General features: G+C 38.2%; 1 protein-coding gene across 1 annotated transcript in view; it reads right to left on the bottom strand.

Annotated features, from left to right (window-relative positions):
• Boll (boule homolog, RNA binding protein) overlaps positions 1-13,970 on the bottom strand; it is a 62,648-nt gene that overhangs the window by 27,453 nt on the left and 21,225 nt on the right. The window contains exons 6-9 of the mRNA XM_057758787.1: positions 12,866-12,993; positions 5,465-5,536; positions 2,735-2,782; positions 1,229-1,357 (exon numbers count right to left, since the gene is read on the bottom strand). Of these exons, the coding sequence (XP_057614770.1) occupies positions 1,229-1,357; positions 2,735-2,782; positions 5,465-5,536; positions 12,866-12,993 (377 nt within the window). The remainder of the gene's footprint in view (positions 1-1,228; positions 1,358-2,734; positions 2,783-5,464; positions 5,537-12,865; positions 12,994-13,970) is intronic.

Here is a 13,970-nt window from a genome sequence, read left to right as displayed (position 1 = left end):
CTGACTCCAATACAAGAAGGAAGAATGGACCACAGGATGCCCTGAGACCCTTGAGGAAGAATGGACCACAGGATGCCCCGAGACCTCTGAGAGGAAGAATGGACCACAGGATGCCCTGTGAAGGCTTCCAGATCACAACAGATACAAACAACCTTGGACAAGAAAAAGTTATCAAATAAATATAAAAGCTGCAAGGCTGGATTAGGACCTATTTAAATTTGTATGTTGGGAGCTGGAGGCTAAGCTAGTTTCTGTGAATTGATTTCAACTTCTACGGAAGAGAAAGCACAGATTTACTTTAAGACCGGGATGGGGAAATCTGTAGTAAGTAATAAAGTCATGGTAGAAATCTGATGGTGATTGAAATAAGTGATTAAATATGTTAACATACTTGTTTTTATTTTTTTAGGAAACCTGATCATAACATTCACAACAAAAGTCCTGCAGGTTTTAATTGTGTGAAAAACTCAAACTACAAACCATTACAGTCTGTATATTAAATTATTTATCAATAAGAGTCTACATTCTGTTGGAAACAGACAGGCACTGTGAAGTGTGGGAAGGGCTAGTGGCACAGTCATAGCAGCAGCTTTAGGAAACCTTCAGGTTAGATGAGGAGCGAGCAGACACCGGTGGGGTCTGACGTAACTGAGTGTGGTCAGAGCCCTAAGGAGGCTCTGGTGAAATCCTTTCTGGTGAAAGGGTTCTTACTTTACTCCCTCCTCTAGGCAAACCAGAAGGCAAAAAACCCAAAAGCCAAACAAACCAAAAAACTCCCCCCCAAAAAAAAATTTTGAAAATTCATTATCAATTACCTATGTAGTAAATCGTTTATATTATTATAGAAAGAATTTTAAATCTTCCATTGGCTTAAAGATTATATGCTTTTAACTGACAAATTATTAGCAACAACACAGACGGACTGATAAGCAAACAAGAAGACACTGGGAAAGCGATTCAGGAGCATCACTGAAAACTCTGAGATGAAGCGACACTCTTAGAACACAAGTGGCAGACAAATCAGGGAGAACACAAAACCAGCAGTTTTCATGACGCTCTTCAACGAATAAAAAGAACTAAATGTCAATACAGGCGGCTCTACACCGCTCACTTTCCGACACAGCTGGGCATGTCCTCAGCTAAGCGCATTTTCCTAGAGCCTACAAGGCCCTGGGTTCAATTGCTAGCACTGAGCATACGACCAACAAGGGAAAAGATGAGTGTGTACCTCTGGGACGGAAGCTTCCATCAGAGACAGTGGAGGAGGAACACAGCCACCATCTTGTGCGATTTCTACTGGCTGATAAATAACCTCCGACGGCTGCAGATATAAGAATGGAGCAGAAGAGGCAGGGGACTAAAACACAAAACGGTCCTCGTTATTCAAATATGAACAGTGTGCTAAGTCAAAAAGACCCTAAAATGAAAAAAAAAATTGTTGCATATTTTTCAAAAATTAATTTTCAAGGATAGTATAGAATTATCTTAGAAACAGACTAGGAAATCAGAGTTCTCATACATTTCAGGTATATAGGTGTTATTAAGTAACTTTATTAATGGCAAGTACTGAATGTTTATTGTGCCTCAGAGTCTCATATACAAATAGATAATTGTAGATATACTAATCTCACTAAAAGTTATAGTAATATGGCCTATCATATTTAATTTGGTGTAAGTGCCTACTGTCAATTTTTGGACTTAGCTGTAAGAAAATGCCACTAGATAATTTTCTTGGTAGTATAGAATCTCTAAGAAAAAAATGGAGACGGGCGGTGGTGGTGCACGCCTTTAATCCCAGCACTCGGGAGGCAGAGGCAGGTGAATCTCTTTGAGTTCGAGACCAGCCTGGTCTACAAGAGCTAGTTCCAGGACAGGCTCCAAAACCACAGAGAAACCCTGTCTCGAAAAAAAACCGAAAAGAAAAAAAAAAAAAAAAAAAGAAAAAAATGGAAAAAAGAGTACAGGTTGAACACCTTTGAGGTGTCATTATTTAGAGAGGATTTTGGGTTAGGCGTGTTCATCCAATAATAGCTATGTAAAAATTCCCAAATTCCAAAATATTAAAACAGTTTTGGTCTCAATAGTTTCAGATAATGAATACTCAGCCTGTTTTTATTTATTTTATTTGAGATAAACTAAAGCAAAATCTGAAATGAAGCTAGAAAAATGGCAACATTTCCAACAATAACGAAAGTAACAATTATTGGGCTGGAGAGATGGCTCAGAGGTTAAGAGCATTGCCTGCTCTTCCAAAGGTCCTGAGTTCAATTCCCAGCAACCACATGGTGGTTCACAACCATCGGAAATGGGGTCTGGTGCCCTCTTCTGGCCTGTAGGCATATACAGACAGAATATTGTATACATAATGAATAAATAAATATTTTTTTAAAAAAGAAAGTAACAATTATTTTTTGTTTATATATCATGCCTTTATAAAACCTTTCCCACTAATATAATCTCATTTCATGGGCCCAAACATCATAGAAGAAAACTTACAAGGTTCTACCATCATTACATCCAGAGGGAGTTCTGAGGTAATTGCAGGAAATGTCACTTCTTGCATGTTACAAAGGAGGACAGAGAGCCCCGCAGTTACAGGAAATACGGTTAGAAATAGAGGAGGAAGGGAAGCCTACTTATCATGACTTTAGTGTTCAGAGGGTTTTTTTTTTTTTTTAACTGAAGTACAGTGAAAAGAAAGACTTTAAATCAGACACTGTAGGTTGACATTTACCTGGGGAACCCCCCACTGCCACTGCCCTGGTAAACACTGTGCCGGGGCCTACAAGGAGAAACAACAAACACACATGTAGGTTACACACAAGGCTAACTAGATATTTCCATGTAAAAGAATGAAGCTGAATTTTCAAGACATATAAAAAAGTTAACTCAAAATAGATTAGAGCTCTAAATACGGAGGCTAAAATAATAGAGTTCTAATGAAAAATTAAAATATGAAGGTAGAAATTTTCATGACTTTGAATTAGGCAATGTTGTAAAAGTTAGGCTTTAAAAATATACAGAACACCTGGACGGTGGTGGTTCAGCCTTTAATCCCAGCACTCAGGAGGCAGAGGCAGGTGGATCTCTGAGTTCGAGGCCAGCCTGGTCTACAGAGCTAGTTCCAGGATAGCCAGAGCTACACACAGAGAAACCCTGTCTAGAAAACACCCAAAATGAACAAACTATCCCCCAAAAGCCACATAACAAAGAAACAATACTAACAAGAGCTGGATAAACAGGACTTCATCAAAACTCCTAAAATTTTGAGTGCTATAAAGAGCACCATTCCAAAGCCACAGAGAAACCTTGTCTCGAAAAATCAAAAAAAAAAAAAAAAAGAGCACCATCAATGAAGTAAAATTTAACCCAGAAGAGGTGAGATATCTATAAATCATAATTTGATAAGGAAATTTTATCAAGAAAGGTTATATAAAAAGCTTTATTTATTTTTATGTGCAATACTGGTGATTCAACACAATGCCTAACAAATACTTTGCAAGCATAAAAGAGCCATACTCCAAGACACCCCAAAATATACAAACCTTTTTTAAGGCTATAGGAATAAAAAATCCCTTTTTGTGCTTTTCAGTTTACCATAAAGGAGGCATGGGAAGAGATACGCAATGGGATGGGATTTTCTTCTTACTTAGATGCGGTGAATCAGTTTTGCATTTGAAAGAGTGCATAGTTAGAGAAAAGGAGGTGGTTATTCTCTAGAGTGATTTCACCACAGACTTGCCATACTCAACTACAATCATCTGCATTTCATTATGACACTTCCACACAGGCACACAGTGTATGTCAATCATGGTCACCCTTATGCTCTTACTATCTCATCCAATTCTTTTTCCTCCTTCTTTTCCACACTTTGCAGTTTCTAAGCACATGAGAGAGAAGACTTGTTTCTGTGGGTCTAAATTACTTCATAGCATGATATTCTGTTCCATCTAAGATCCTGCAAATAACATAATTTCATTCTTCTTTATAGCAGAGTAAAACGCTATCATGTATATATATATATATGGTACTTTTCTTTATCTGCTGATTGACTTCCGGGTAGATTCCATACACAGGTGTGAACAACTGAGTCTTAAGTTAGTTCTGATCTTAGATGTTCCATACTGATTTCCATGGTGGTTACACTGACTTACAGCCCCATCAGCAGTGAATACGGCCTCCTTTCCTCTATATTGCTTCCAGGATTATTTGCTGTTTTCTTGATGGTAGATATTCTGATTGTGGTGAAACTGAATCTCACTGTAATTTTGATTTGCATTTTCCTGATGCTTATCTGAACCTTTGATGTATTTATGTATTTGTTTTTATCTGAAAAGTGTCAATTTATTTCCACTGCTCATCTATTGACCAGATTGTTTATTTTTTCTCACTTATATTCTAAATATTAGTTTCTTGGTTGATTCATTTTTTTTTGTTAATCCATTTAAGCAGGCTGACAAAAACTTTTGAAAGAAAGGCTAGAATAAATGTTTTAAAATGTGAATGCAGGCCGTAAGATCTCTGTTAGAACTACACAACCTTTGAAAGCAAAGGCAACCACAGATGTTACATAAATAAATCAGGCTGTATTTCACTAATGCTTTATTTATAAAAGCAGATTGTTACCCGAATTTTGTCTAGAAGTCATTGTTTACCCTGCCAAAAATTAAATGAGCTGACATTACACCATAGTTCTTATTGCTAATCTCCCATGAGAACTAAGAATGAGTGCTGGCTAACTAAAGGAGGTGAACGTAATAGTTAACACACCATAGTACACTGCTTATTTCAACACACACCAGATTATATCTACCAGTCATGCATTCAAAGTAACATTAAAAGCACAACATCTGTACCTGGATTCATGAATTACTGCTAAAGACTTTTTTTTGTGGGCTGGAAAAGAAACCCAGGGCACTCCAGATGCTATGAAAAGCATTCTCCCACTGTGCTACGTCCCAGCCTATTAAAGGCATTTCAGAATAAATTTTAAACAGCAGAGAACTGAATTCATTACGTTTGTGAAAGGAAGCAAATGCATCCTTTCTCAAGACTTAACTCTCTTTCCCGAATTAGTCTTTGCGTATAGAAGAAAAGCATGAAACACCTCAAAGGACTTAAAATACTGGACTCTTAAAAACGTTGTGCTTAGGATCCAATCTCGTCCCTCCTACATGCTAAGCAACCCGAACTGTTTTCCTCAGCACACACAGTGTACGTGTATGTGCGTGTGTTGTGTGTGTGCACACGAGGAGACTACAGGCTGCAGGGGACAGGTATCGTCCTCTTGCTCCCCCCATCTCTAATGTTTCGGCTGGCTGGCAGTGAGCTCAGAGACCTGCTGCTGCCCGGCCCTGCACACAGGTCACAGTCTCATGCCTAGATCTCTGAGCAGTAAGTGTTTCCCCTTGAGCCATCTCCCCTGGCTCCTCAGCCCAGAGGTTCTAGTAAACTCAGTGCCTACCTGGTAGTGATATGCAGGTTGCTGATAAACCGGCTGTGCTACCATCACGGGAGAACTAGATATGGACCGTGACTGTGGGAGGAAACAAAATTTACTTTAGAAAGAGCTCTTTAAATTACAATAAAATTTGATCTTGAATTATTACCTAAGCTCAGTTAACTTTTTGTTATTGATTAAAATGTTATATCTTCTTCCTCTTATGGTATTATTATCAACTTTATTTAAATGTATTTATTAAAACAGTTTTCCTATGTGACTTCATTTCCATAGCAATACTAAAACACCAGTGATGTTTCTTTAAGTCTGAAACTTAACACTTCCAAAGGTGATCACAATATAAATCATTTCCCTGGAGAAACCAGAAGTGGGTTGTTTACACCAGTGGTTAGCGTCAGATGAGTGATCGTATTGATCTTCCTGTTACTGAGTACCAGCATTCTATCCCATTATTATATAGCCAATGATGTAAAACATTATTTGAGACAGTGAAATCAGGTTTAAGAAATTTAATTTTGGATTATTAAGTGAGTTAATCCAAAATTGTGATAGGTATGTTTTTGAGGAAAATGAAGTATTTTTTGATTATTCAAAATGACAGAGCAAGCTCCCAAATACATTACTTAAGACCAAGTAATTAATAAGACAGGTAAGTTATATTTCAATCAGGCAAAATAAACCGATGATAGTGATTAAAATTTAATTTCTAATTTGGGATGTAGTATGTTATTATTTTGTTTAGATGCCTATAATCCCAAAGTCAAGAGAAATATTGTGCATTTATACAATTCAGATTGGTATGCTAATAAAACTATAGTATAGATAAGGCTAGAAAGTAATGGTGTATTTTACTGTTAATATGTTAAAGGAGGAAAATGACCATCTCAGCAGACAAATGCACTTAAATTTGCCTTTTTATGATGAAAACTCTTAGCAAACAGAACAGAGGATAATACAGGAGGATACTGTCAGCCATAATTGATTTCACCTCCTCCGACATCTGCTATGCTAGAAGACACGCTTGACTGCCATAATTACAGCAGAGACGCTTTTAACCACTTTAGCATGCCCTGAATAATATTCTACAACAGTGAAATATTCGGCCCCAAGTAGAAATAATGCCAAGACTTCAAAACTCTGGTTCATAGTGTCTTCTAAAGCTAATGCTGGGGTCACCTGGGAAAGACCACACTGTTAAGCTGATCCTTCATGGGATGGGTTGGCAAGTGAGCATGTTGGATGTGACCTAGTCTGCTATAGCGTTGAGGGAGCGGTTTTAGGAAGGTATGGACTCCGGCGATTACAGAGTACCAGATATAAACAAGGGACCTACAAAAGCAGGTCCAATTTCATCACAGTAATTCTAAATTCACAAAATGAACACCACAGAAAAAACCACAACATGCTTGGACTTGAAAACTGTGCTTTTTTTGGGGTCTGTTTTGAAAACAGGTTTTGCTGTGTGTCCCTGGCTGTCCTGGAACTTCCTCTGTAGATCAGGCTGGCCTCAAACAAGTACTGGAATAAAGGTGTGTGCCACCACCCGATGTGGATTGTGCTTTAGAGGACATACAGTGTCAAGAAGAATTTAAGCTTGAGGACTTAAATAAGCCAGAAATAACCATAAATAGTATTTTTACATATAATATTCTGTTTTGATGTTCACCTTGTCACATTAAGAAGACAATTTGGAAGTTGAAGATGAATAAATGCTAAAGAAGGGTCTCTTCATTTTTCTCCTGCCAGAGTACCTAGCATCTCATTTATCAAGGTTGCCATCATAACCAGGATTATCATAACCAGGACTATCAAAATTGACTATTTACATTGCTTCTGACTTAACAGTGAGGGTAAATATAAATTTCATAGTATATATGAGATTGATATTACACTAAACATTAAGATTCGTGAGAGGTTTTCTATGGTTAGATAACACATTTATTTGTATTTTGTGTATGTGTGTGGATGTCAGAGGCTGGTGTTGGGGAGTCTTCTTTGATGACTCTACACTTTATTGAGGCAAGGTGATTCCAGCTTTTATGTGGATTATGAAAACTGGTGCTAACACCTTCAGGGCAAGCGCTTTATTCTCTAGGCCATCTCCACAGTCCACAAATTCACATAAAAGATTTGTTTTTACTATCTTAGTTATGTGTATAAGAGTGTGCCTGCGTGTGTATTTGAGTGTTAAAGTACCTGCAGAATTCAGACAAAGGGGCTGGATCTCCTGAAGGTGGAGTTACAGTTGTGAGTTGTTCAACACGGGTGCTGGGAACTGACTCAGGTCCCCTGCAGAAGCAGTACCTGCTCTTAACCACTGAGCCATTAGTCTCCTGCCCCATTTTACTTTTAAATGAACAATGCATAGCATAAGAGGACCACACTGTCAGAACTTAGCCTATTTTAAAACTGGAATAATTCTCCTCATACTAGTCAACATACTTGCTTTACAAAATAGGTAACAAGCTGTTCTAACTCTTGACTATTAGGAGAGCTCTTCTTTGCTTACAGTTATGTACTAGGTAAATTCTGTTTGCTAGATGAATGTTTTTAATAAAAACTGTATGAGCTTAAATGAATTTATAGCCAAATACAGTCTTACTTTTATCATCACTGGATTTAATTCCAAATGTTAAAATAATCCAGTCTATAATAACTCTAGAGAATGAAGAATTTATCTTTAATTGATTCACTAAGCTCTTTTGTTAAATTAACTGAAATTTATTTATTTATTGTCTTAGGGTTTCTACTGCTGTGAAGAGCCACTGTGACCACGGCAACTCGTATAAAGGAAAACATTTAACTGAGGTGTCAGCTGACAGTTTCAGAGGTTTAGTCCATCATCATCATGATGGGGAGCATAGTGGCTGGGAGTATGGCGGCATGCAAGCAGACACGGTGCTGGAGAATTCTAAATCTTAATCCAAAGGCAACAGGAAATGAACTGTCTCATGGGGAGTGGCTTGAGCATACGAGACCTCAAAGCCCACCTCCACAGTGACACACTTCCTCCAACAAGGCCACACTGCCTTTGGTGGCTGTTTTCTTTCAAGCCACCACATTCATGTATTTTAAACTCATCACCGCACTGTTGGCACATCCGCTCTGGCCGACTCTCTTCCCTCTTCTCTGTCATCTGTCCACCTGCCCCTGCTTGTTCCCTTCCGTCCTCGCGGTCTCCTTTCTACTCCCACGCCGTATCTCTTCTATCATTCTATTTTCATCTCCTCCCTTCAAACTTCTCTCCATTTCCACGGTTCCCCTCCTAGCTTTACAATCTAATTCACACTCACTGCCACATAAATATACACATATAACAACCAGAAGCTAGGAGCCCTGTAAGAGAGAACCCGGTGTTTGTCCTTCTGAATTTGGGTTACCTCACTTACAATACTTTCCATATTCATCCATTTTTCTACAAATCTTACAATTTCAATTTTCCTTATTACTGAATGACTAGAACAGCAATAATTAAATATGCAAGTACCTCTGTGGTGGAGCACAGAGTTAACTCAGCTCTCAAGCCCTGAGTTGTAACAGTTTAGACCAAAAACTTATTGTAAAATGCAAAAGTCTCATCTTCTCCATTTAAATATTTAAAGGCATGTGACAGCCATCTATACCCTGTGCAGTACTTGTTCCTTTTGTTTGCTGCTGCTGTTGAAATGTAAAGGTAATTCCTTAAAATCAATTATTAACATGTAGAAAAATATGAAAAAGAGTATCTTAAGCCACCGAAATGCATGTGTATCTCACTATATATAAAGTTCAACAGTGATTCCTCAATTTTTTTCTCCCCCCCAACAAGATTATAGTGATAGCATGTCAATTGTATCAGAGAGACTGTCACTATAATAATCAAGAAGAAAAATATTGAAAAACCCAGAAAGAAATAAAAGTATACTGAATCATAAATGAAAGTTTGACATACTGAATCAAAGGCATTACTAGCCAACTGTCACAAACTATAAGGAAATATCCTTTTTAACAAAAGTACCCTTCATAAAAGTAACAATAACTATAAAGTAGTAGAATTAAGTAAACAAAAGTGGTGTCATCTTTTCTTATCAAAAAAGTAATTTTTTGATGGGTGAAAATAACTAAATGGATGAATAGACTGTGTTCATGGACAGGAAAGCACAATATTACAAAACATTTAAAGGTGCCAAATTAACCACGTTGAATGCAATTCTAAAAAAACAAGAAAGGCTTTCCACATTAACAGCTGATTCATAAATTTTTTACTTTTAAAAGCAAATATAAGGATATATGTCTGAGAAACTCTGAAAAAGAACCAAGTGAGAGATACACCTATATGACTTCAAAACTCATGACAAGGTCTGGTAAGAAGGCTTATCAGTAGGCGAGGAAGTCTTGGATTTACACACTGGATGGAAGGAACTGACTCCTGTGAATTGTGCCCAGAGCTCCACGTGCTCTCTCTAACACAATGGAGAAAGACTCATGATAAGGTCTAACATTTAAAATAGAACTGGGAGAGTAACCAACCAGTTAAACAGAACAGGAAGCTCAGAGACAGACCCACCACAAGAAACACAGTATTTGACAAAGGACCCTTTCTAGAACAGAAAAAGGAATAGATATGTTAACACATAAACTACAGATTTAAATCTAGACATGAAAAGCAGCAACAGTTAAGACCATAAAGTCTAGGGGGTTATCTATATTCCTGTAATGAAGATAAATTGTTTATAAACAAGATAGTAAAAGTTTGAATCATAAATGCAAATAGTCACAGGTCTATCAACATTTAAACAATAAACACACAGAACTGTAAATTTTTTTTTTTTTTTTTTTTTTTTTGGTTTTTCGAGACAGGGTTTCTCTGTAGTTTTGGTGCCTGTCCCGGAACTAGCTCTTGTAGACCAGGCTGGCCTCGAACTCCCAGAGATCCACCTGTCTCTGCCTCCCGAGTGCTGGGATTAAAGGCGTGCGCCACCACCGCCCGGCCAGAACTGTAAATTTTAAGTTGTTATGAGAAGAAGTATAAGCAGTGTTAGTGGGCAAGCTACAAACTGGAAGAGTATTTTTATAACCTATAAAATCCATGTAATGAACTCAGGAAAAAGACAAATCATCTTAGGAAATTGAATGAACAGGATGAACAAGCAACTCAGAATAAACAGCTAATAAAAATGGGTCAAGACATTGACCCTCTCCACCAGCCAGACCCTGCATGTTCTTCTCTATGGCCTGGCATGGTGAGTCAGACTCTTCTTCCTCTCAACCCATCCTTCCCAACCTCCAAAGTTACACTGTATCCTTGGGCCAGGACACACATCCTGCAAACAGCGCAGTCCCCTATTGGCCTGACTTCGTTCCACCAAAGCCACTTCCACCTTATAAGCCTAACACATCAGCAATGCTCTCTTCTGCTCCAACTCTCTGTCCATATCTGACTCAGCTACTGAGAGTCCACACGCCCACATTCCACTGCAAAACTATAGACAGTATGAAAGCTCAAGCCAGTATCCCTGCCCTAAAGCCCAATGGTCCTATAGAGATGCTTGCCAATAATATTACCTAGATGAGCTCCAGGACGAAGAATTTAAAAGAACAATAATACGTTTCAACAAGGAATTCAAGTTTAAAGAAACAGCTCAGTGAAATTAAGGAAAAGAATTTTTTTTTTTTTTTTTTTTTTTTTTTTTTTGGTTTTTCGAGACAGGGTTTCTCTGTGGTTTTGGAGCCTGTCCTGGAACTAGCTCTTGTAAACCAGGCTGGTCTCGAACTCACAGAGATCCGCCTGCCTCTGCCTCCCAAGTGCTGGGATTAAAGGCATGTGCCACCACCGCCCGGCCAAGGAAAAGAATTTAAGGAGAATAAACCTGAGTGATGGTCAAGAAAACACAGACATAGGCTGACTGATGATGAAGACCGTCCGAGACTTAAAAATAAAATTCGATAAATAGAAACAGCGAAGAGGATTCAAGCTGAAATGAAGATGGAAATGAAAACTCCAATAATAATCCAACTAGAAAAAGTCAAAGGAAAGCCTTACAAGCAGAATGAATCAAGCAGAAGATAGACTATCCGGACTCAAAGATAAAGCAGATGGCCTATATAAAATAAGGACGATAAAAACAATTAAAAAGGCAGAAAGAAATATACAGGCAATGTGGGACCCCACAAAATGGCCATAACTTAGAATGATAGGCATAAGTGAGTGAAAAGAACCCTAAGTCAATGGCATGACCAGATCTTCAACAAGACCATAGACGAAAACTAGATATGATACCACGGAACACCAATCAGACAAGACCATAGACAAAGACTAGATATGAGAAGACCATGGAACACCAAACAGACAAGAAGGAAAGAAAATCCCATGACACATCATAGTTAAAGCACTAAGTATACAGAAAAAGGAAGTATATTTGAAAGCTGCAAGAGAAAAAACATCCACCAGTTACATATAAAGAAAAACCCATCAGGGTAGCAGCAGATGAAAAATTCAAAAGCCAGAAGAGCTTAGAGTAATGCATTGCAAGTTCTGTATGATCGTGATGGTTAACCTGGAATTCCATATATATATCCAGCAAAACTATGTGTAGTAGTTGAAGGAGAAAAAACAACTTCCCAATAAATCAATAGCCTAAACATTTATATCTCTAGAAACCCTGGCCTATTCTACAAGGTTGACCACTTAGCCTTCAGACCAAAGAGGAGCTGAATTCCCTACAGCTAGAGTTGTGGTGGTTGTGAGCTGCCACATGGGTGTGCTGGGAATCAAGGTTGGGCCCGCTGCCAGAACAGGACACATTCCAATCCTACCAGTTATGAGCTGCCAGATGGGTGCTGGGAATTGAACCCAGGTCTTCTGGAAGAGAAGTCAGTGCTCTTAACCACCTAGCCTCTAAGGGTTAAAATAGTATTGTCCACAAAGTGTCAATAGCTTAGCTTTCAAAAATATAATATTTAAGTTAAAAGCAGATTACTGATACAGTGTTTAAAAACTCCCCAAGGAGCTCCCTATATTTATTTATAATAAAAATATAGAAAATGAAGAAGATATTCTGAAGAAAGGATAAAAGGTATGGAAATAAGGAAACGACCTAAATTTGCTGTATTTTATTTCCTCTTTGGAAAGAACTTAAATTAAAATTTGTTAAATTTGGGTAGTAGGGGCACAACTATATTTGTATTTGTTTGTGCTTTAACTATCTCAGAATCAGGGCTAAAGAGACGGTTCAGCGGATAAAGGCTCCCAGGGCCAATGTGGTGGAAGCAGAGAACCAGCTCCTGAAAATTGTACTCTGACATCCACACCCACTGGCTGACACAAACAATACATAAATACGAAAAATTAATCAAATACATAAGAATAAAAATAAGTCTTTAAACATATTTGGTAGAAACTCTTCTAAAATGAAAATCCCTTACAGGCCAAGACGGCGGGACAGAAGCAGCCTCTGGAGTATGGAAGTAAGCCACGCCGTTGTGGTAAGTGTAAGGGTATCCAGTCGACGTGGTCAGATACATTGTTCCAGCAGCAGGCATTATACTGGAACCTAAAACAAAGAATGAACAGCAGAGTTTTTAAGTTTATAGACACAAAATTTATTAATACATTTCAGAAAAATATTTTAAGATTTCTACATTGCTACAGTAAAAACTAAAATACTTAAAACGCTATGTATTCTAGTATCTTTGAACAATCCATTTTATAACTTAATACCTCAGAGTTATAGATTATAGGGATTAACAAACAAGGTAAATAAATATGAAAAATCCTTCATTTCAAATTCTCATGCCAGTCTAATGAAACAATTTAATTGTTAGTAATAAGTTATTATTTTATAAATATTAATTATGTAGAGAGCCTGAAAACTACAGAAAAGTTCCTGAGATCTTGGCTGGATCTATTCTTAAAAGTTCAGAGATGATGGAGACAGTGAAGCTGGAGAAGATTGGATTCATTTTCCTAATTCTTTGGGTTAATAGCAGAATTTACTCATGACTCTCTTATCTATACTTTCCCTTTGGTTAGAACTTTCTGCTATTATAACCATGACTATACTCCTTGATGAAGTTAGTCTAGGACCTCCACCTCCCTTTTAGTTCAGGATTTACACACACACACACACACTCACTCTGTCATTGAGACTTTAAAAGCTACATAAAGGTCAGGGAAGCATGATCATGACGACCTGGGACTTGAGTTCAGACCCCAGCACCTGTATAAAAAGCCATTTATGGCAATATACATCTGTAACCCTAGTCTTGAGAGTGGGTGGGGAGGGGATGGAGACAGGCAGACAGCCAGAGCTGTCGGTGAATACCAGGTTCAGCAAGACACTTCTGTCTCAAAAATAAGGTGGAGAGCAAGGCGGAGAGAGTATTGTGGGTCACCGTCTCACGAGTAAGGCGGAGAGCAAGGCGGAGAGAGCATTGTGGGTCACCGTCTCACAAGTAAGGCGGAGAGCAAGGCGGAGAGAGTATTGTGGGTCACCGTCTCACCTCCACATGAGCACCTGTGTGCACACGT

The sequence above is a fragment of the Chionomys nivalis genome, chromosome 26 (assembly GCF_950005125.1).
Source record: "Chionomys nivalis chromosome 26, mChiNiv1.1, whole genome shotgun sequence".
Classification (NCBI taxonomy): Eukaryota; Metazoa; Chordata; class Mammalia; order Rodentia; family Cricetidae; genus Chionomys; species Chionomys nivalis.
Note: the sequence above shows the minus strand (reverse complement) of the source record. Positions and strands in the feature narration are given on the sequence as shown.